At 37.5% G+C, this 24,947-nt stretch overlaps 1 protein-coding gene across 2 annotated transcripts in view; it reads left to right on the top strand.

Moving 5' to 3' along the window:
• The window catches only part of LOC124785296 (WD repeat-containing protein 20), a 63,069-nt gene extending 43,314 nt beyond the window's left edge, over positions 1 to 19,755 (top strand). Inside the window, exon 4 of one of the 2 annotated variants that reach the window (XM_047254169.1) lies at positions 17,991 to 19,755. In XM_047254169.1, coding sequence (XP_047110125.1) covers positions 17,991 to 18,095 — 105 coding nt within the window. In that variant the 3' untranslated portion in view covers positions 18,096 to 19,755. The remainder of the gene's footprint in view (positions 1 to 17,990) is intronic. The other variant, XM_047254168.1, reaches the window with a different exon arrangement.
• Positions 19,756 to 24,947: the final 5,192 nt, after the last annotated feature.

Genomic DNA, 24,947 nt, shown 5'->3' on the forward strand with positions numbered 1-24,947 from the left:
CACAATCAAAAGATTCACACAATCTTTTTATTGTGCTTATCGCGGCTCAGCATCTCCGCTATAAGGTGAGTAGCAACTTTCCTTCTCTCTTTCCATTGATTGATTAAGAAGATATCGGCTATTTTTTCTGGCTGTTATGCTGCCCACACCTACTCCTTCTGTTTGTGGATTTTTCTATTGACTGCAAAGTTTTTAAAATGAACATACTTTAAAAAAAGGACACACACACACACACACACACACACACACACACACACTCTCTCTATCTAGAAAGTTTTATTGACCTTCTAAGACAATGAACCATATAGAACCAAAACCCACAGGTTACACACATAACAATTACAGACAGCAACCTATACATCGTCTATGATAAATATAGTAATTAAAGGTATCTTCACAAGCCAAGATGGTTTAAAATTTATTCTATATATTGGTATACTATATAGATTAATGTTATTTCCTGTGTGAGATGATTGTCATTCAAATCACATCCACACTGAGTAACTTAGACATCAGGTGACATTTGCATTGTAGATGAACACAGTATTACTGTGGTTAAAATTTTATGAGTTTTGTTATTGTTCATTTTTAACATCAATATGTTTATAATATTGTGTAAACGGCACTGTTTTTAAAAAAGTGATAAGAAAATCAAAACATAACTAAGAGCATTGTGATATAAATTACAAACATGGCACAGATTACACCATAACACCAAAATCCTTCCTTGAAGATAACTATCTCTTTTAGTTCTTCTCTATATTTAACATACTGCAAGCCTAATAATTCTTTGTTTCCTATTATGTCATAAATATTTTTATCATACGAAATTTATCAAAGATATATACTTCAATTATATACAAAATTTCTATACATTTTTCTGATTTCGTTTCTATATTCATGTAAATAAAAATGCTCCTTAGCAATGTATTAATGTTGTTGTTGTTGTGGTCTTCAGTCCAGAGACTGGTTTAATGCAGCTCTCCATGCTACTCTATTCTGTGCAAGCTTCTTCATCTCCGAGTAACTACTGCAACCTACATCCTTCTGAATCCGCCTAGTGTAGTCATCTCTTGGTCTCCCTCTACGATTGTTACCCTCCAAGCTTCCCTCCAATACTAAATTGGTGAGCCCTTGATCCCTCAGAATGTGTCTTACCAACCAATCCCTTCTTCTAGTCAAGTTGTGCCACAATTTCCTCTTCATTAGTTATGTGACCTACCCATCTAATCTTCAGCATTCTTCTGTAGCACCACATTTCAAAAGCTTCTATTCTCTTCTTGTCTAAACTATTTAGAGTCCACGTTTCTCTTCCATTCATGGCTACACTCCATACAAATACTTTCAGAAAAGACCCCCTGACATTTAAATCGGTACTCAATGCTAACAAATTTCTCTTCTTCAGAAGCGCTTTCCTTGTCATAGCCAGTCTACATTATATATCTTCTCTTCTTCGACCACCATCAGGTATTTTGCTCCCCAAATAACAAAACTCATTTACTACTTTACGTGTCTCATTTCCTAATCTAATTCCCTCAGCATTGTCTTGTTTCAATTGACTACATTCCATTATCCTTGTTTTGCTTTTTTTGATGTTCATTTTATATCATCCTTCGAAGAGACTCTTTCCATGCTGTTCAACTGCTCTTCTAGGTCCTTTGCTGTTTCCGACAGAGTTACAATGTCATCAGCAAACATCAACATTTTTATTTCTTCTACATGGATTTTAATTCTTATTCTCAAATTTTTCTTTTGTTTCTTTTACTGCTTGCTCAATATACAGAATGAATAACATCCGGGATAGGTTACAACCCTGTCTCACTCCCATCTCAACCACTGCTTCCCTTTCATACCCCTCTCTCAAAATCTATCTCTAAGTCTGCAACTGCTAGAAACTTAGATTTGCCTTTCCTTAACCTAGTTTCTAAGATAAGTCATAGGTTCAGTATGTCACACCAAGTGCACAGTCCCCACACCATTACAGAGTATCCACTAGCTTGAACAGACCTCGGCTGACATGATGCAGGTCCATGGATTCATGAGGTTGTCTGCATACCTAAACACATCCATTCGCTCGATACAATTTGAAGTGGGATTCTTCTGACCAGGCAACTTGTTCCCAGTCATCAACAGTCCAATGTCAGTGTTGACAGGCCCAGGCAAGGCGTAAAGCTTTGTGTTGTGCAGTCATCAAAGGTACACAAGTGGGCCTTCAGCTCCGAAAGCCCATATCGATGAAGTTCTGTTGAATGGTTTGCACGCTGACACTTATTGATGGCCTAGCATTGAAATCTGAAGCAATTTGCAGAAGGGTTGCACTTCTGTCATGTTGAACAATTCTCTTCAGTCGTCGTTTGTCCGGTTCTTGCAGGATCTTTTTCTGGCTGCAGGGATGCCAGAGATTTGATGTTTTACCGGATTACTGATATTCACAGTATACTTGTGAAATGATCGTATGAGAAAATCTCCACTTCATCGCTATCTTGGAGCTGCTGCGTCTCATTGCTCATGCGCCGATTAGAAAACCACGTTCAAACTTCCTTAAATCTTGATAACCTGCCATTGTAGCAGTAGTAACAGATCTAACAACTGCGTCAGACACGTGTTGTCTTATATAGACATTGCTGACTGCTGCACCATATTCTGCCTGTTTACATCTCTCTGTATTTGAATACGCATACCTTTACCAGTTTCTTTGGCACTTTAATGTATAAATAAATGTAAACATACAGTATCTTTGAAGTATGTTCAATAGCTGTGAAACTTCAAACAAGCTGTCAAAATTATTTTAAGTAGGTAACATTTCACAATGGATAGAAAAAACAACCTCGTGAAGATGCAGTATGTACATACATTAAGAAAACTTAAATGTAAATGAAATTGTCAAACATCCTTTACTAACTACCACCAAGTACACAATATCTGTACTCTCTGTATTAACTGCAGGCCGTACTAGAAAACAGAACTAATGCTGAACTAGACCTATAGTACGGGATCAATAAACCTTTCAGCAGCTAATTGTAATTATTTTTATATAAAACTATAGGTCTGTGTGTCTGGAGTTGATCTGTTGTAGAATTGTGGAACATTGTTTGTGTAGTATGCCATTTCTAGAAACTAAAAATCTCCTCTTAAGGAACTAACATGGGTTCTGTAAACAAAGATAATGTGGAACCCAGCTAGCTCTGTCCGTTTGCAAGACTCAAAAAACAATAGATACCAGCACCCAGATTTACACCATCTTCCTTGACTTCTGGGAGAGATTCAGTAAATTCCACACTGACACCTAATAAACAAAATATGAGCATGTGGGATAACAGACCAGCTGTATAAGTGGATTGAAGAAAACAGAACACAGCACGTCATTCTTAACAGAGAGAAATTTTTGTGCCTGAAACTAACTTCAGGTACACCCCTTGGGAGCATTGTTGGACTGTTGCAGTTCACATTATATTTAAACGAGTTTGTGGATAACATCGAAATTTCTAAGAAGCTTTATACATATGAAGCTGTTGTACACAGGGAACTCACAATACTAAAAAATTGTAGCGAAATGCAGGAAGACTTGCAGAGAATGACAGTTGCTATAGGTATTATCAATTGACTCCCAACTTAAACAAATGTAACATATTGTGCATACACTGAGGTGATAAGTCATGAGATAGTGAGATGCACATATACAGATGGCAATAGTATTGTGTACACAAATTGTAAAGGGACAGTGCATTGGTGGAGCTGTCATTTGTACTCAGCTGATTCATGTGAAAAGGTTTTTGATATGATTGTGGCCATATTAATTGACTATGAAATGCAGAATGGTAGTTGGAGCTAGAAGCATGGGACATTACACTTCAGAAATCATTATGGAATTCCATGTTCCAAGACCCACAATATCAAGAATATGCCAAGAATACCAAATTTCAAGCATTACCTCTCACTACCAACAAAGCAGTAGCCAATGGCCTTCACTTAATGACCAAGAGCAGCGGCATTTGCTTATATTTCTCAGTACCAACATCCAAGCATAACTATGTGAAATAACCACAGAAATCAGTGTGGGATGTATGACAGATGTATCCATTAGGACAGTGCGGTGAAATTTAGCACTAATGGGCCATGGCAGCAGCTAAGAGATATGAGTGCCTTTGCTAGCAGCACATCACCGCCTGCAGTGCCTCTCTTGGGCTCGTGCCCATATCATTTGGACCCTAGACAACAAGAAAAACTGAAGCCTGGTCAGATGTATCCCAACATCAGTCGATAAGACCTTATGATAGGATTTGAGTGTGATGCAGACCCCACAAAGCCATGGACCCAAGTTGTCAACAACACACTGCGCAAGCTGGTGGTGGCTCCGTAATAGTATAGGCTGTGTTTACATACAGTGGACTGGGTCCTGGTTATGTTTGGCTATTTGGAGACCATTTGTAGCTATTTGTGGACTTCATGTTCTCAAGAAATGATGGAATTGTTACGGATGACAATGCGCCGTGTCACCAAGTCACAGTTGTTTGCGATTGGTTTGAAGAACATTCTTGATAATTCAGGCAAATGATTTGGCTACCCAGACCACCTGACATGAGTCCCACTGAACATTCATGTTACACAACCGAGGTGCCAGTTCATGCACAAAATCCTGCACTGGTGACACCTTCACAATTATGGACAGCCAAAAAAATATCATGGCTCAGTATTTCTGCAGGGGACTTAGAACAACTTGTTGAGCTCATGCCTTGTCGAGTTGCTGCACTACATCTAGTAAAAGGAGCTCTGACACAATACTTGGAGGTATTCCATGACTTTAACCACCTCAGTGTAAATAATCAAAGACCCATTACTGTATGATTATATGATTACTCTGCAATCACTGGAGGCAGCCACATCCATTAAATATCTAAGAGTATAGGTATGTAGTGATTTGAAGTGGAACAAACACACAAAACTAATAGTAGGTAAGGCAGATGCCAGACTGTCCATTGTAAAAATCCTAAGGAAATGTAGTCCATCCACGACGAAGGTATCCTACAAAACTTTTGTTTGACCAGTAGTTGATTAATGGTAGTCAGTCTGGGATCCATACCAGATAGGACTGATAGAAGAAACAGAGAAGATCCAAAGAACAGCAGCATATTTCATTAGTTTCATTTAGTAAGCACAAAAGCCTCGTGTAGATGCTCAGGCAACTCCATTGGCTTGGCTATTCCCCAGCATTTAGAGGCTACCATGCATTTTGTTGGTACCATACTGGCCCTGAGAGAGCACCTGGGGGGATCTGAGCATTGGTTGATGCAGATATCTTCTTTTAGTGGCTTCCCCTCCATATCTCATTGGAAGCAGTAGTGGTATGAGTGCTATCTACCTTAGCGATCAGTTTGTAATGTTTGTTCACCTCCAGGTAGGCACTCACCACAATGGTGGTCCATCTGGTTACATTTGAAACAATAATCAAAGAGGCTTCTGCTATGCACTAACATTTCATCACAGTCTTTTCTGACCTACCTAAGGAATACAACACTCCTTGGTACCACCACATTTTACTTAGCCTCCACACCTGGGTATTCCAAGGTTCCGTTCCAGTTTTGTCAACCTTTACCCAGCTCGTTGTTTTGGATTAGGGATAGTACCGATTTCGGTTTTTCTGGACCCAAGACAACTGCATCATGCAGAGCTCTGTCAGGCTGCTGGTTACCCCTGCACTGTATGTTGACAACTTGTACATTTGGTACAGCTCTCACTCTGTAGCCGTGGCTCAATTCCAGCTCCCAGGCTTCATCTGAAGGGCCCCCTTTCTTGGACCCTTTCTCATGGTTTCTAGTTCCCTCATTTCTGTCATTGTGCCATGGTCTACGCTGACACAGAACTCTTCTTGGATACACAGTGTGGCACAATCCAAATTTTTGGGACTCCTCTTTGATATAAAGCAGTCTCGGCTGCCCCATATTCATCAACTGAAGACCGACTGCTTGCAGAAGCTTAATGCAGCCTTCTTCTTTGCCCATACCTCTTGTGGTGCAACTTGGGCTGCTTGCCTCAGTATTTACCAGGTCTTATACAGATTAGACTATGGTTGCCAAATTTATGGCCCAGCAGCACCTTTAGGTTCCAAATTATTAAGTTCAGTCCATCATTGTGGAGTTCACCTGGCCACTGGCACCTTCCGGACTAGCCCAGCAGAGATTCTCCTTACTGATTTGGAAATCTTCCTTCTTCAGTTCTGATGGTACTATTTGTTGCTCACTTATGTAATCACCATCTGACAGTTTCCTAATCATTCCACTTATCACATTCTTTTCACATACAAGAAGCTTCGAACCACTGACACTCGCTCCCTTTCAGGATCTCTTGTTGGAATGTGCCTGGCAGCCCTCTGCTGGTAGCTCTGCCTTGCAGCCCTCTGCTGGTAGCTCTGCCAGACCTCCTTAGAATGCACTCTCTGTGTTTTCCCACGTATGTGCCCTTGGTTAGTACACAGTCCCCTAATTAGGACCAATCTGTTTTGAGGTCCTAAGTTCCAGTAGCCCCATGACTAATTAACATCTGTTCCTTTCAGTCCTTCAGGAGTATCAGGATGTGTCATTTGCTTTGACACTTCTAAAACTGTGGATAGGGAGGTATATGGTTTTACATCTACCACCAGCCAAGAGCAGCTTCTATTGGTGTTAACATAAAGGATGTCCCAGAAATGCTGCGACAGACTTTGAGAGGTTGTAGAGTTTGTCTGGAGGAATGAATTGAGGAGATGTACCTGTGTCCAAAACTTCCATCCTACGATAGTACAGAGTGTCGAAGTTACAGGTGCCAGTGTTTGCCACTAGGCCATCCCTTTGGTAGCAAATATGACTATACGCTCACAGACCATATGCAGAACATCTCTCTGTGTTGTTTGTTATTCGATGATCACAGCTGACCGCCACAATTGCCAGTGGGGAAGATGGAGCTAGCTGCCATGTAGAAAGGTCTTGTTGCCTATGAATGTGATGGTCTGTTGCATTCATGTATGATAGTTTCAGGTGTGGGTTTCCATATCAGTTTTTCTCCTGGGACCCTCTAAAATCTCCAAATGTTTTTTGCTGTACAGGAGAAAAATAAATACAGATGGAAACCCACATCCGAAACATTCATCCACCAGGGCCACAGAGTATTGCATTCATAGGGTACAAGGCCTGCTATACAGCTGTTATTCCCATCTTTTCCACTGGCGATCATGGGAGCCAGTCGCTATCACTGAGAAACAAAGAACCTTGCAAGATGTTCTGCCTATGGTCCGTAAGTGTACAAAGGCACATTTGCTGCGAAGGGGGTGGTGTTTTGGCAGGCACCGGTGCCTGTAACATTGATGGTCTGTAATGTCATTGGATGTCATTTCTGGACACAATTTGTTCCTCTAAAGACCCTCTACAACACCTCAAAGTTTGTCGCAACAGTTTGAGACACCCTGTATAATCTTTTCGTGGCAGGGCTGTTAGCCATTAACAGTGTCCTACTTTTTATTGTGCAGGTCTCACTTGACCGCATTTTAATTTCATAGTGACTTGATGAGCAGCCTACATGCCACTTGTCACTTTGCTATTCATGACCCTCTCTCTGACCTTGTTGCCCTCCCTCCTCAGTAGTCTCACACAACGTCCCAATTCGTGTACGTATCTCAGGGAATGAACTCGCCAATCTTTTGGCTAGAGATGACATTATTCTCCCCATATTTTCTTTTATGATCCCTGGTACAAATAAGGCCTCTAATCACTCTGAAGATGGAACAGTATGTGGTATTATACTGCCTCCTCTAATAAACTACACACTATCAGTGAGACTACTGCTGCATAGCACTCCTACCTCTGTCCATCCTAGAAGGAATCCACCATCCTCTATCACATCCACATCAGCCGTAACAGACAACCCTTTGTTTTATTTTATGTAATGAGCCACCACCATGTTGTGGTTGTGGTGGAATGCACCCTCAGTTTGGCTCTTCCAAATTCTTTGTTTTTAATATTGGTGGACAACTCACATAAGTTGAACTGATATTCCGTTTTCTCTGTGAAAGTGGATTTTATTCTCAGATATAATGTTTTAAATTATCTGTAGGGCACTGCCTCTGTTATCCCCTATTTAATCTTTCTTAATTGCTTTCAGATGCAGTTTCACTCTTTGTCTGCAGCAACCTATATCCCATTTACAGCGTATCACTGTTGAATAGTGGGTGCTGTTCCTCATTTTAACACTTTGGGTATAACAGATCGGCAGGTGGGATGGCTGTGGGAGAGATGGCTCCTATTGTACGCAGAGCCCTGTGGGGCATCTACCTGCTGCCTTAACTATTTCTCTCATCTTGTTTTGTTATTCAAGGTCCATCTGATGTACATTACATTTTTAGCCTTCTTGCTTTTACAGTTCTGAATCTCCTAACTACAAGGCATTCTTTTCTCCGTAACTGTCCTCACGCTAATCAGGTTTGTGGGATGTCAGATGTGGATGTGGTTTCACTTGGCACCGATGAGACCTGGGAAAACCTTCATCTACTCTGACCTGCTTACTGCACCGATCCACGCACTTTCGCTTATCTGTAAATTATTTCTCAACTCTGGCATTAGAATGCTTTCAATGCCTTGATTCTTACTACTCCTACACATTTTCGTCGGCTAAAAAAATTTCAGACATGTCACCAATTCCAGATGAACTACCCTTTGACTGAGGGACTAGTAAATAAGCTCTTTAGGCCCTTCCTTAATCCCAGTCAACAAAGTACTGTCTTCAACACACCATAAGATGGTTTACAGAATATAGATACATATGTAGATACTGGGTGAAAGCCAAGTTTCTGGGATGGTGTAGTTAATGAGTCTGTCAGAACAGATATGTCAGAAAACCTAGTCAACGGAAATAGAGGTTTAAATTCAAACAGGGTTTGGTGCCCAGCATCCAGTGTATTAAGATATTGTTAGCCATCTCATCCAACAGACCTGGTATATGGAGAGAGAATGTACATATCACAATATAGCAGTGCAGGTCCTGAAAAGTAAATGAGCATCTAAGGGGATAGTGGATTGTGGGAGTTGAACTTGGCTATAAACAAATATTGTGCATAAAAATTGAATCTGCAACTTGGCTGAACACCCAAAAGGACAACACTAATCCGTGAAGGAGTTGCAATAAACCATTGGAATTACAGTGAGCAGGACGTACCCTGAAATCGAAGTCTACCATATTAGTTATTTTGTTTTGTAGTTAGTCTAACTTAAAGCCAATATTACAGATATATTTTTGGGTTTGTAGCATAGTTGACTTTCCTTTTTTGCACACACTATTTCAGTGATTGGCCAAGTTGGCTCAAGTAGACTAGAGCAAGTAATTATTGTGTGCATTTGCTGCCTAGACTCAGAGAGAATACTGTGTAATAGTATGCAGAAGGCGCACTCATTTTGAATTTGTCACAGCTGTGTTGCAGTTCAAAGGAAGTGTTTGCACATCAAACACTAGCCCCAATCTCTGGACCAAGTACTCACACTCTTGGGGAAAACATTAAACATCACAAGTGATTGATAGTAAATAGAACGTGGAGTCTTCCTAATCACTGATTTGTGAAGTGAATGTACACTGATCAGGAGTGTGTCAGTGGTGTGAAGCTGCGTGCAACTTTTGAGTGGAAAGCAAAATGGCAAGCATTTGGAGAGAACGCGGTGGAAAGCCGTGTGAGGCTGTATATGAACTGCCCCATGTTATGGTAGAAAATATTGGGGAGGATTGATGGTTAAAGGTGACAACTTGACCTGTGCAAATTTCCCGTGTCTCTCCTGCATTTAGTTGTGTCAGTCAAGCTTGATTTCTTGATACTGTGTGCCCCTTGGATCTCACCTGTGCTAACAAAGTACCACCAAAACTTACATTATGTGTATACTGCAAGGTTCGGATTGGTTCATGACTGGGGGGCAAAACGTGACGTGAGACTCTAGAAACAAAACCACTTTGCACGGTGTACACACACATTGTTGATGCAGAAGAAGACTGTAATAGTCCTGATCCCTCAGAAATCCTGCACCCTGCCTTGGGACATACAAGGTGTATTGCTGGTCAGTTTTTTGAAGAAATGTTCACCCTTAAGTCTAAACACGTTATTTACTACTTGACATAAACTGTCATGTAATCCAAAAAATGGGATTAGTTAAAGTATGGTTGTTTCCACCCCAGTGATGCTTGCTCACATATGACAGCTGCAACACTGATCGTTACATAGTTTGGCTGAGAAGTAATTGTGTTTTGCACAATACTGTCATGCCCTCAACCCATTTGATCTCATTTAGCATCTTTCAATATAACAACATTGTCATACAAGCTTTACCATCATGATTATTATTTTAAAATTATTGTTCTGTGATATGATTTCACAAAATGTTTCATCAAGGTACACCAAGTGTTTGTGTGGCAATTAGTTGACACATAGTCCAAAGAATGTACATATCTTTACAATGAAGTATTTGATGTATTGTGGTTTTTATACCAGTTGTATGTGAATTAGGTATGTGTACAGCAGTTTAATCATAAGATACACAGGTTGCTAGTTTAAAGCTATTGTCCCTGCTGTACTTTTCATTAGCATAATTATTTCACATTATGTTGGTGGATATGCTGGATAGTAGGCAAATACTCCAACACAGTAGTTACTGTGATTTATCGCTTGTTAATAAGTCCTCCCTTTCTCCATGTAGAATATTTAGACATTAGTCACATGTTACCCACATAAATACTAGAGTGGCGGGTACCCTACCCTGAGGAAGAGCAGGAAAATCACCCAGCTACACACCTAGATTTTCCAGAAAATGGTGTGTAAATAACTTCCTGGCAGATTAAAACTGTGTAGCAGACTGGGGCTTGCAGTTGGAAACTTTGCTTTCAGCGGGCAATTGCTGTACCAACTGGGTTACCCGGGCAAGACTGATGACCTGCCTTCACATCTTACTTCTGCAATAACCTCTCGCCTTCCTCCCAAAATTTGTACGGGTTTCAAAAAGGTGGAGCACAGCAGGTTTTAGTAAGCAAATCTAGATTTCAAGTAGTGCCTAGCCATTATCAGTGCACTATTTCATAGTATCAATGTATGTCCTAGTACTTTCGAAACCCATATCACAGTCATTGAGTGCAACCACTTTCCTAATGGAAGGTAATTTGATTGTATGAGTTTTCCTGTATACTTAGTCCTGCTGAGTATCCCGGAAGAAATATGAATATTCAAGTTAGGAGAGAGATATTGATGGAAGTTATGTTGTGAAGGCATGTTATCAGTTGTGCCTGGAGAGCTCAGTCAGTAAAGCGGTTACCCACAGAAGGCAAAAGTTTCGGATTCAAGTCCTGAAGTGGTTCACAGTTTTAATCTGTCAGGAAGTTTCGAATCAATGCACATTACGCTGCAAAGTGAAAAATTCATTTTGGATTGTTAAATCGTTTGGGACATGATGTTTATTTCATATTTGAAATGAGATCTTGTAAGGCTTTATCTCTGCATTTATGTTAGTATTTATTGTCAAGCAGACTAAAGTGTTACAATAGAGAATGTTGGTAAAAAATAAACTTGTGATATTACAAGAATGATCAAACTTAAGTCAGTAATTTTAGTCTTTTGAGTTGTGTAATGTAGCTAAGTATTGATGATTCACTGTGCTCTTGTTATTTTAGTTTGTTTAAGTTCATGCCAATAGAATTTGGTTATACAATGAGCATATTCATGTCATAGTTCATAGGCAAGGGAGATGAAGTTATCCAAATAAGAACGTGCACCACATGAAACTTTCAGAATATTTTGTATAGGGGATAGAAGTACTCATAATAGATTACTTAATATTAAATGTAAGCACAGGGAGTTCAGTAACTTTCAGTCAAAAGTTGAATGTTTACCTGAACACTGTATCCTATCCTTCTTGCCCTACATTATGGTGCTATTGAAAATTATTTGTTTGGATCAAGCTGGAGGTCAGATATAAAATTCTGAGATGTTTTACACATGCTCAGTGAATCAAAAGCTCCATAATCAATTGTAGCTTTGTAAAAAAAATATATATGCTATAGAATATAACGTATGACTGGATGGTAAGCTTAATGATGTGTGGATTGGCAAAGCACTTATCATTTATTCTTGAATAACTGTTGGTCAGAATTAGTAACTGTCCATCTTACCGCTTTGCTAGTGTGTAGAAGTTTAGTGGTAGAAATATGAAACAGTGTCTCTCTTCACTGATTACTAGAATTCATCTCCTCTCCAGTGCATTCTCCTCTGAAATGACTGAAGATATTATTTATGAACAAATTCCACTGCTACTGAACTGCCTTAATGTAACACTTTTCATATGAGTTGCACTTCAGCTGGTCCACTGTAAGTCAGTCTCGGGCAATTGCGCACTCTGTACTGGCTCTCTATCTTTCCAGCCAGTAATCAAAGGTTGTTACTAATAAACAGTGACCTCAACACATGACTATGTTCATCATCTTGTTAGACACCATAAAAGAGGCACTCTCTTCCATAGCTATAGTTGGCAGTTTAGTTATTAGACCATCATAAATATTTTCTGTGATGCAAAACTAGTACATAACAGTTGATGATCCACAGTGCATTTCCACTTCCATCAGTGTATGTACATTAAATAGCCCTTGCAGTGCTGAAAAAATGAAATTTGAAACATTTAAGTAGGTAGGAAAATAATATGCAAACATTTCTGGTAAAACTTTACAATCAGTCGTGGAGAGCAGAGTAGATTTTAGAGTGAGTGCAAATACTTTAGTGAAATAAATGAGCTGCTTTGTGCCACACTTTTGTGTCATTTTGACATGTATCATTGTTTGTGCCAAATTGAGGAAGAGTGGTTAGCCAATTTCTATGTGGAAACTAAAGCCAAAGCAAGAAAACAAAATAACATTACTTGTACCTTAACTTTTCCACTAAGTTGTAATATTTATTAAGACCACCTCTTATGCCACACAGATTAGTATTAGCTAATGTAACTGTTTTTGAGTGCTTGCCTGTATATAGGGTGGTCAGAAACAGTCTGAAAAGCTTGTAAGGACCTTGCAAGGGAGGTTCAGCTGAAAAATAATTGTTAAGAAAAGAATTTGATAATTTGCTTCATTTCAGAGTTATTTAGTCTTAAAGTTAGATGGTCAGGTCATGTCATTGTGCACACACATTCAAGACCTTGCACACATTACAGTGTGATAATGCACAGACTTCTGAGAGTCCGTGCATTACCTCTTTTTCAAATGCTCATAACCAGTTAAAATGTGCCTTCTATGAAACGGGGTGGATTTAAGTTAGGAAACAAAGCAAAGAAAACATTTGGCGAGACTGTCTCTGATGGGCTGCTTGAATTTTTGCGCACAACAACCTGAGTCACTAACTTCAGTGCTAAATAACTTGGAAACAGTGCAACATAATGAATTTTTTTCATATCGATCATTTCTCAGCACAGCCTCCATTGCAACACCCTTGCAAGCTTTATCAGACTGCTTCTGACCACCCTGTAGAAAACAAGTCGTATTACTGACATGAAACAGGAACACAGTAGTTTGAATGTCATATAATAGAAAATAGAGAAGGTCTTGTGCAGAGCAAATACTGATTCTAAATAACCTAATGGAAATGAAGAAAATCAGAAACTTGAAATACTTGATAACTATTTTAGATTTTCGAAAGGCATACAACACAGTTAATAGAAATACACTGAGCAACGTAATAAAGGAATTTGGACTTGATGATAAAGCAACAGAAATAATTAAAGGAAAATTAGCAAGCACATCAAAAGTAAAAATTATGTGGTAACTGTTGAAATGTTATGAAATAAAATCAGGAGTAAGGCAGAGGCTTCTGTGGCCATTGTCACTGAAGTTAAAATCTTCTGGCTTATTAGGCCACGTCACAGTTCCTATAAAATATTTGACATTTTGACCCCTCTGCTGGGATATTCCTCAGGATCTTCTGTTGTCCACTTCTGCTAGAACACTGTCGGAGACCAGTGTCGCGTTGTCTCATAAAGGGGAGTATTCCTGTGTTCATGCTGGAGAAGTGGTAGTATTGGTTAAAATTCTTATGGCTATCATTGGTGGGCCATTATCATTGGCTAACATACCTGCACTGATGCAGAAGCGGTTGGAATTTCCAACAATGCATCTAATTCCAGTAGAGAGGACGGCTATAGGCTTCCAGCATCATGGCTCCCTGCCATCAAGAAAGTGGATATGCGGCTGCGGTGAGTGAGCAACATAAACAATGCACTGCAAGTCGCCTCGGTTGACTATATTATTTTGGATAAACATGCCCCTCTCTCTTTCTCTGTCCGTTTCGCATCTAGCCAATGGCAACAGCCAACCAATAGCATTAGGAGGAATTTCAATCAATAACTCTTCTCCAGCATTAGTGTGGAATACTGCCTTTCTATCCAATAACAATGGGGCACCAATAGTACCCATATAAATTTAGCCAATAATGCCCCTTCTTCTACATCAGTGCAGGAATATTAGCCAATGATAATGGCTCACCAATGGTAGCCATAAGAATTTTAACCAATGCCACCACTACTCCAGCACGAACACAGGAAAACTCCCCTTTATAAGAGAACGCGACACTGGTCTCTGACAGTGTTCTAGCAGTAGTGGATACTGGAAGATCCTGAGGAATATCCCAGCAGAGGGGTAGAAACGTCAATTATTTTATAGAAAATATGACTCAATCTAATAACCCAGAATATTTTAACTTCAAGGCAGAGATGGTCTACCACCCCTACTTTTCAGTTGCCCATTAGAGAAAGTAGTGAGAGGATGAACGAAATCCCACTATACAACGGGTGTTCAACTACAAGGAAATCCAAATAAAATCACCGTAGACTGTCTAGCTTTTGCAGGTGACATTGCATTAATTACTGCCTCAGAGGATTGTACCAAAGAGCAAATCACAGAACTACAGAAACAAGCAGATGAAATAGGACTTAAAAATATCATTTGAAAAAACACTGTTCATGACAAATATCAGTGATGCCCCCAACCCAAAAACTCTTAATATTCTTAACAACATAATATGTAAAACAAACTGCTTTAAATACCTTGGAGAATGGGTAACAAAAACTACAAAAGAAAATAGAACACATCAATGGAAAGGGCATTTCATATGATGTATAACAAAAAATTTTTGTCCTGTAACGCAAAACTAAGACACTATCAAACACTGATAAGGCCAGAAACACTTAAACTAACAAGATTTAGGGATACTGAAAACTGAAAAAAGTTGAAAGAAGAATTCTAAGGAAAATATTGGGGCCTGGAAGTAATAGTAATGTTGAATACAAGCTAAGAGCAAACAAAGAGCTCTGTTTGAAAATGGAAAAGCTAACTGATGCAATGAAAAGTATTATGGACACACATATTGAATGGAAAGTAACAGAATAACCCAGCAGATCTTAAACTATACAGCTGCAAATCCAAACCCACATGGTGCACTGAAATTGACAAAGATACAAAAATACTGGAATTTGAATGGATACAACATACAAAAAAATATTTTTAAAGAAGGGTCATGAAAGGCAGGATTTCAGAACAGGAAGAGGTCTGCAAAATGAGAGAAGTGGACCCATGAAGAAAGGCAATGACACTCTTGAAGGATGAAGTAAGTCTTAGGAGCAAAGAAAAATAAACATCAGGAAGCAAAACCAAAGTTAATTGATCATACCATCCAAAAGGGTTATTTGAATAACTAAATAATAAAAAATTCGATAGCCAAAACAAGGTGCCACGTACAAGAAAAATGCAGCAAACACACACGCTGCACAATATACTTCCATTTATGATGGTTTACAATCCTTATAGTTTGTAAACTGGCTGTTTGTTGAAGAGGTCATCTTGATAAATTTTCATTCACAGTGGAAAAATCGTGCCTTCATTCTGTAAATTTACGGCTATGGTACCCACTATGAAGAAAAAATTAATATTATGTATGTAAGTTATACCATCAGAATGAACATTGCTATATATAGGATTATCTCAAGATGTACAGGCATGCTTTAAGCAGAAAAAATGTCAGTTGTTTTTTATAAAACTAACATAAAACGTTTTAACATTCTGCAGCTTTGCTGGCTTCCATAACATTTTTTAACTTAACAAGATCCGCTGGGGGGAAAAAGACTTCCCTCCCCCTATACACACACAATTTTTCCCCTTGCCCTTAACCCCCTTTAACACGTTCAACACTGCTATCTAAATTAGAAGGAATAATTACATAATAGTGATGCATCTTAAACACACACACACACACACACACACACACACACACAGGTTTCAAGTAGAAATAAAACAAAAAAATAACTTCATAAGTGTGTATGTGTTTCAAAATCAAACTTTACTGTAGCATGTGGCATTTATGTTGTTGGCAGTTTGTGGTACCTTTTCTGGAAAACTGTGATCAAAATTTGTTCCTAGCAATAAACGTTGGTGTCCTGCAGCTACAAAGTCCATGCTAATTTTTTTATAAATTCTGCTAGAGATATTTTTGCTTGGTGACATCCTTGTACAAATTAAAACTATTCACATTACACATTAGGAAAATGTGCAAGAATTTTTTTTCCACCACTTAATTGTTTTGTTGCAAATGGTTAGTAGCTGCAAAGCTGATTGACACAATTAACGCTAGTGGTGTTCATCTTGTAATGTATGGCACTGTTGGCTTTATTGTTACTGTAAAACCTTTTGAATATACAGAAACCTCCTTGGTAGTCGCCTGATGTTTTGTGGAAAGGCAATATACATCACATATATGTTTCCATTTGTGTGTCAGAGTAGGACGCTTCCTCGAGGTGGAGGGAATTTCACTTTGCTTCAGCTTCCTTTTTTGAAGCTAATTGATAGGCTCTTTCTGTTCTTGATGAAAGTTCCAACATCTAGTGTCCAATGTTCCTACAAGATGTTCAGTAAAGACACACTTGTAAATCATACTATCTGTGAAATACCAGCACTGTTAAGATACTAGACTCATATTTGAGACGAAAGGTTCATATCCTTGGGGTTTAAGTTTTTCTGATTTCCCAAAATTACTCATGGTGAATGCTTAAATGATGCCTAGTACTAGAGCAACAGGAGGAGTCAAATGGGCTTTCAGTCTACATTTTGTTCTATATTTTAGTAATTAAGTGTCTTTTAAGATTTTCCAACAGAGCAAGGTGCCACTAAGGTTAAGACATAAGACTTGTTTTTGGAGGACCAAGATTGTTGAAGTCGTGTGATATGATTATCTTCTGTTGGGCTACATCATGTAACCAGGTTTCTTTTAATATTATGTTGTCATTGGCCAATATTACCATACAAGATTCATTTAAAGTCCGAAGCAAAGGTCAGAGGATGACTGCCTTCGCAGAAAGCAGTAAGTTACTAAACTGAATATATAAGGATAATCACGACTTTCATATAAGACAGTGCAATGGTTACCTATGGCACAAGACATATTGTTTAAGTAATGCCAAGTAATAAAGTGGACCTTTGATTAGTATGCTGGTTCATATTAGTAAGAGCAGCATTCTTAGAGAGGTTTCCCAAAAAGCCTAGATATAGATGAGATGGATTTTCTGATTAAACGTCATGTTCCGGAGAGTCGCTGTCTTAATCCTTGTTAGTTAACTCATATGAGCATTGTATGCACCTGAAAATGGGACTGTTGTCCTAACACCTGTTTGCGCTCTACGTTAATTGGAAAAAAAATTATACAACTGTAGGTGATGTTATCAATTGCAGATATTATATACAACAGTTGTGGATGTCCTGTCAAGAGAAAAACGTTTGATCAGTTTCTGTTGCCTTTTTGAGATTGAGCTTGATTCAACATCTAATGACCATTTAACTCCAAACTACTTGATCAGAGATTGATCTTCAGTCGTTAGTTATTATTTTACTGTAAGTTTTTTTTCTTCAGGAGGTACCTAGAAAATATTTTGATCAGTAAAGTTCTACTACTTAAGACATTCTGCATATTCTAGGGACCAGTGCCACATATTCCATCGAGTCCAACTGCGGTGACTGCCCCTTCTACATCCACACCAGCTGGAGCTGTTACTTCCATGCCTGGAGGAACTGTGGTATAGCAAGAATCCTGCCCTGACTGCTGCTGTGACAGGTGTCGCAGGGCGGCAGGTGCCCATTCTGGTCGTGCTCGTGCTGTGCTGACTCTTGGAGCTTGGTGGGCATCTTCAGCGTGTACGTCTGCCGCCACTCTATAGTGTGTTCCTTCCCTGACTCACCAGAAGCCTTCTGGAATAACTTGCTGAAGCCACGTAAAGAGTTTGTGTAGGCTTGCAGCATGACGGGAGTCAAAACTGAGCAGTGCAGATCAATAATCGTTGATGATTTTTTTAGTATTGCTTTGTGTGAAAGTGTGTGTGTGTGTGTGTGTGTGTGTGTGTGTAAACATGCATACTACTATGCATGTGCACATGTTGTTATGTGGATGGACATACATGTGTATGCACATTCTTGTACATATATACATATATTTTTTGTTTGTCTCAAAAGTTTGTTGAAGATATTTATGAAAATTTTGTGTATATGAAGTATCATTTCTGTGCTCATATCAATTTCCTTGGCACGGATCTGGATTGTGTCTTCTTTTTCAGTGAGCATCTTGCAAATGTATGTAAGTACATAAGAATTATTGCAAATTAATTTCATTGTTTGTATGACATGGTGCTGTCAGTCAAAGTACTCATTGTTTGTCTTGAATATCAGTATCTTAAGTTAAACGCAGAAGAAAAGCTGTATCCACTGCATGCTGCAGTTTTTTTTAATAACCTTTGTCACAATTTGTAATTTAAAATGTGAAGTGCAAAGTTGATGGAGAATGTTATAGTTCAAATAAGTATCCATAAAGATCTCAAAAAAGAACGCAGTGCAGTCTGCGTTAAGAGTGATGATGGTAAGTTGTATGTACTATGATTCACATTTTTAACTTGGCATATTGTCAGACAAAATTGCCTTATCTTGAGCTTAAAATAAATCAAAAGACAGAAGCCAAGAATAATAGCAAACTCGCAGTAATTAGGAAGTGTTACATAATACTAAATAATGATACAAATTTATTATTTGTAGACAGACTTCCCATACAAAAAAAAAGTATAAAGTATACTGCTAGTATAAACGCAGTTTTTAAGATCTTCGATGGTGACATTCTGGAAAAAAAACAATAATTATTTGCCAATAAGTAATAATAGGCCAGACGAAATAAGATTCTACTGCTCATGTGCTTGTGAACAAGGCCAGGTGGTCGTTTTTGAAATTTTTTTAATATTATTATTAAAAAAGCCAGAGGTCTCTCTACAGTACCAGCAACAAGTAAAGAGTCGAATTTCACTATATAAGCACAGCCTCATACATATGTGAAATATCGTCCATTATTTTTATCAAAGTTAACAACAAACAATGAATGCCTTTCCACTGGCTTTCGAATTGTTGTTGTTACAAAGGATCCTTTGCTTACGAAACAAACTAACGGGAAGTTTTGACATTAAATTTTGTAATTGCAAAACCTAGAAACTAGGCATGAAGACCCAAAACACACTGCTGGTTGGACAACTATTATGATATCGTATTGATGTTCCCAACAGATATTGCTTAACTACAAATTTTCATTTTCAGAGCATTTACTTTTCTAGGAAAACAGAAGTGTGAGAAACCCCCGCCCTCCTGCCTTACACACACACACACACACACACACACACACACACACACACACACACACACACTTTTCCTAAAAATGAATTTCACAAATACACTCAGGAAACCCTTATTGTCAAGCATGTCTGTGGAGGAATATTTTGAAAAATTGTTTACTTAAAATCTGGTATTCAAGGCAAAATTCACTTGTACACATTTTTTGTCTCAGACAAACTGGATGAAATGGAATTCCAGCACAGATTCCTGTGCATGGCAAAAAGATGATGCAAACTAAACAGTAAAAGAGGGAAGGCTTTGTTTTTTGTTGTTTATGTTACTCATAATTCATACATACTCAGTCGTACCCTCATACAAATACGGTTTGAATACTGCTGGACAGTTAAATATTCTTTCAAATTGTTTATGCAATAAAAATTTCGTATTGTGATAGACAATTTGATATTGTAAAAACATTTACAGCTACAGCTGTGGTATGCTCCTGGTGGTAATGATAGTGTAATACATTTTAATTTTGAAAAAGGTCTTGTGATTATATAACTGAAGAGAGAGGGAAGTCTGGAACAGATACATATTTAAGTACTTTTTAGCAAAATAAAATGTCTTCAGTATTTATTTGCACAGAGTAAAATGTTCTTTGCTTTCTGTAGCTTTTATTGAAGATCTGTTGATTTTTGTCTGTAATTTAATTGGACTCTGCATGGTTCCAAAAATAATTTTATATTGTGGCCTAAAAGTTTTATTGATTTAAACTGTTTTAAAGCCTCAGGTTCAGAGATACTTCATACATACATTTTCTGTTGATTATTTAATAGTTTTATGTAGTTACAAAGAATATATGACCAAAGATAACTATAATGAAATCATTAAATTGTATTTAACAAATGTAAAAGTAATGCATTCCAGTTGTATTTATCGTAAATGTTGACTTTTAAAATAAATGCCAGTGCTTTGTTAAGTTTCACTGTTTTTTTACAAAAAGCACAAAATTAGAATTTTAACTTTTGTGATATAAAAACAATGTATATGGGCAAAATGTATTTATAAAATTTTTGTTTGCATGGTATACCAATCAAAATATTTCAGTCGGAATGCTGAGTAAGTTACAATGAAATAAATACTGTATTAATGTTAGCATAGTAAGGAGGTTTTTGTACCAAGGAAACAGTTGCATATTCTCTAATCAAAGCCTCGTTCATAGTTCCTGGCTCTAAAGTGAATGAATATTATCTTAGTTTGCTGAAAAGCCTAATTTTATGTAGATATCATTGGACATAGCTAGTAAGAAAGTAACCAGAAAAGCTTTAATATGTACATTTATTATGTATTATCTGTAAAGAATTACACTTATGAACTCACGAGAGACCTGCCATCAGATTGGATTATGAAAAAAATTTGTTGTATGCTGTGTAAGTGTTGTAATTTTTAACAAGACATAATTTATGAACAAGGAAAATTTAGCTATACATGCAAAGAAGAGCCAGACTCACTAAACCTTAAACAGTTGCTGAACTACTGCAAACATATGTATCTGAAACTCTTAGCAGATAATTTCCTAAAAAAGGAAGAAAACAACAAAAAGAGGTTGAGGTGGTATAAAGAATTTATCTACCTAGAATGTTGGACTGAAGACTAGTTTTGGTGGGAAATTAGGGAGGTCCTGTCCTTTCATAACCACTATTTAGAAAACTGTCATTTTAGTGTTCCTGATGTATCACATGATCATTTGCATTCCCAAGTCATCTTAACATCTTTAGCTATCTTTGATTTCTGCATTTATTCTTGATGGCATGAGGAGGAAGATGAAGTACTTCTTTTTTACATGTACATTATTTTTGAAAAAAATCTTTCTAACAATGTTACTTAATAACAAAGTTTAAGAATATAATTTTCTCTGGGTTGTCAGGAGTTAAGATCTAGTTCTGTTCTCTTGATTTTGGAAAAGCTGTTCTTGCGATTTTAGAGGGACTGGAGCACACGCTACTCCCTGTTTCATCATTTCATGTGTAAAACCTCAGTTGCACCATCTAATCTTTTAAGTCATTGGTCTGGTTACTCTGTGAAAAGGGAATTATGTACTTGTAATTGGCTTTGTAGAAATATTGGGCTGCAGCTAAGAATACAGATCAAATCCATTTTAAAATCAACAGTGGAGGCATTTGTCATTTGTTTTGTTTTCAGAATACATTCAGTAGAGAACTCTGAGAGGGGGGGGGGGGGGGGGGTGGGACTGCTCTGTACAAAGAACAAAGAAAGCTTCCATTTAATTTCCTCATCAACTCTGTCGTACCAGGATTTGTAGTTTCATGTTTGAAATTTTCACACTATGTGCACAGTGTAACGGATGACAAAATAATGCCAAGGGATGTTTCAATTTAAGAACTATGTTTTGAATGTATCATCTGTGGCAGGTTAACACTTAGACTCCCCCCTGCTCCCATCAACAATGGAAGTAAACTATTAACAAAACTAAATAAAACTGGCGTTTGTTTCTAACTACAGTCCTGTATTTGACTCATTAAACAAAGATTCACTTCTGCTAAAAAGTGGGTGCTTTCTCTGTCCTTCTGTGTTGCCCCCACAACCACCTCTTATCCTTTCAAGAATTATATATATGTCACAAAGTGTAAGGAAATTGACTGTCGACTAGCAGGGAATTATATTTACTTGATTTGGAGTTATTGGATATTCTTGTGCTGCAGTTATATAAATTTTTTTATATGTTATATTAAAAAAGTATGTTAAGAGTGCAATCTAGAGCAGCTGTGTGTGAGTTTTAGATTATTTATGAATATTAATAATATATAACTCTAATATTAGTTTTTCAAACAAGTCTGTGATTTAAAACAAAATAATGTAGTACATGTAACCTTGAAATGGTGGTTCATGTTAAAATATTTTGCTATACAGTTTGTAGTCATGTAAGCAGAGGTTTGAGTAGTAGATGTGTTGTGATCCCTCACAAACATTTTATCTGTAATATTTATTAATATGTGTTGAAGTAAGGACTGTCAATCCCATTACATTACTGGTCTTAAGACAGCTTATGAAATGACGAAAAAAGTTTTAGTGCTCAAGACACTTCATAAACCTGACATTTCACAGTGCAATGTATAATGAAAATTCATTTTTCACAAGCAGAATTTTATTGAGTAGGTTTGAAAATGCTCTCTTGGCTGTCAACACCTGTACATTCTGAGATAAAATTATGCTAATATGAAATGTGACTCAATATTCATTCACTTTGTTGAAGTGGTAATGCGGAGATTGTGCTTCATTCATTTTATAATAGGCATTTTCATATGGTGCTTACTCAGTCTGCCAAAAGGCACATTTTGCATATACATACTTATACCTGCTGTTCCTTAGCCATGTGTAAGACACACTTTTTGTTCATGTAATTTGATGAGGAAACTAAAAAGTTCTCATCACAATGGAAGAAAAAGACACTGTGGTGTGCATATTTTTATTTGAACAATTTATGTATCATAGCCATCAGTTTTTGTGGTGATAAAAACTATGACATGTATTTGTTAAAATTTATTTACTTAATTGATAACTGCTGCCCATTTTCCTGGTTTCTGTCTGTTCAGAAATCATGTGGTGTATGGGGTCACACTTCCAGTGCCATCTAATAAGAGAATACAGATTTGTGTTGAAGTAATAAGTTGTGCAACATCTGCAAAATTAACAAAAATTATATTTTGAGCTGTGATGATACTGATTTACTTTTCCACAGGATTTCTAGATATATGTTTCTGAATTAACATCTGTATGTTTTAATTATGCCCAAATTGAAAATATTGCCACCTTTGTCTAAAATGAAATGGCGCTGTTAGCATATGGGTGTTTGACTGTTTTTTTGGAAGTCATCTTAAATGGTTAATTATGTCATTTTGTGCTCATAACATGCTTTTTTTTCTTCTTGAATTTCAGTATTATTTGATAAAAACAGAAATGAAATCCAAATAATTGGAAAGTCTGCTAAAACTCATTACATTCATGTGATGCCTATGGCATCACTGGCTTGCTCACTGCTCCCACTATAATAAACCTAATTCACAGTGATGCCTTGTTTTGGAATTTACATTTTGGTAAATGGATTACAAATGGTATGTAGTACCACTTTGCACAAATGCATCCATAAAAGCTCTTGACAAATTGTTTTTGAATGTTTCAGAGAATGAGAAGGTGCATAAAAATGCGTTGCACTGCACCAGCAAAATGCCTCTACTTCAATGTCAAAGTACCTTACTCAATTAAAAATGTCTTGCACTTTGAGGTTAACATTAATTTACATCCAAGACACACTTTCCTACTATTACAAAGAAGGATAGCATTAATCGCCAAAATTAAACTCGTAGTAAAAATTATTGTTATACTCGGTTATTTGCACAATTTTGGTGGCTCGATTGGTAGAGTAGTAGACTTTCAAATATTAAAATATTATATCCATAGATCCCTGGTTCGAATGTAACCACAATAATATTTTAACTTAGGAAAACAAGTTGACAGTGCTTTCACATGAAAACCAAATTACAATTACGAAACTTCAGCACACCAATGTAGAAACAGTGTGTTATTGTGTTCCTGCCGGCATTTATGTGTGCTTAAATTTGCAGTAGCTGTTCACACACGTCATTTTCAAAAATATATTTTCTAGTTCATGTAACCACACACTTCTTACTATTAGAAACAATGTGGGTTTATTTTTATCGTCTTACTGTCCAGCTGGGGTCCTTATTGTTTAAGCTTTTGAAGTTTCATCATCTTACACTAGATGAAGTCTGCTCCAAACACTTACAGACAGCACAGTCCTTATGTTTGTGTTACTTGCATGTTACACATGCCTTATATCTCTTTGCATACAAAACCTAATTGTTCTGCATGTTGTTGTACTGTGGGAATGTGGTGGTATCTCCAATACTTGCAGTGATTTCCCAAAAAAAAAATGAAAAGGGGGGTGTGGGGAGGGGGTGGTAATTGCTTTTAAGCAAATTAGATGCATTTATCCTCAGTTGTCCAGTTCTCAGAATAAGATTAATGTGAAGCTAAATGTAATACATCCCACCATCAAAACAACTGCTACAATGAGTTCTTGCTAACGCTGTTTTCGTATGTTGTGTAAAACTTTTTTACCCTTCCAGGCTTCTAACCTACATTCTTCTTATTGTAGTTACATGCGCTATCCGTTGTGCCACAGAGCCTGTTCTTTTTGCAGTACCTCTGCTGGGTATGTTGTATGGTGGAAATCAGCACTAAGATATGCC

Source organism: Schistocerca piceifrons, chromosome 1, assembly GCF_021461385.2.
Source record: "Schistocerca piceifrons isolate TAMUIC-IGC-003096 chromosome 1, iqSchPice1.1, whole genome shotgun sequence".
In the NCBI taxonomy this organism is placed as follows: domain Eukaryota; kingdom Metazoa; phylum Arthropoda; class Insecta; order Orthoptera; family Acrididae; genus Schistocerca; species Schistocerca piceifrons.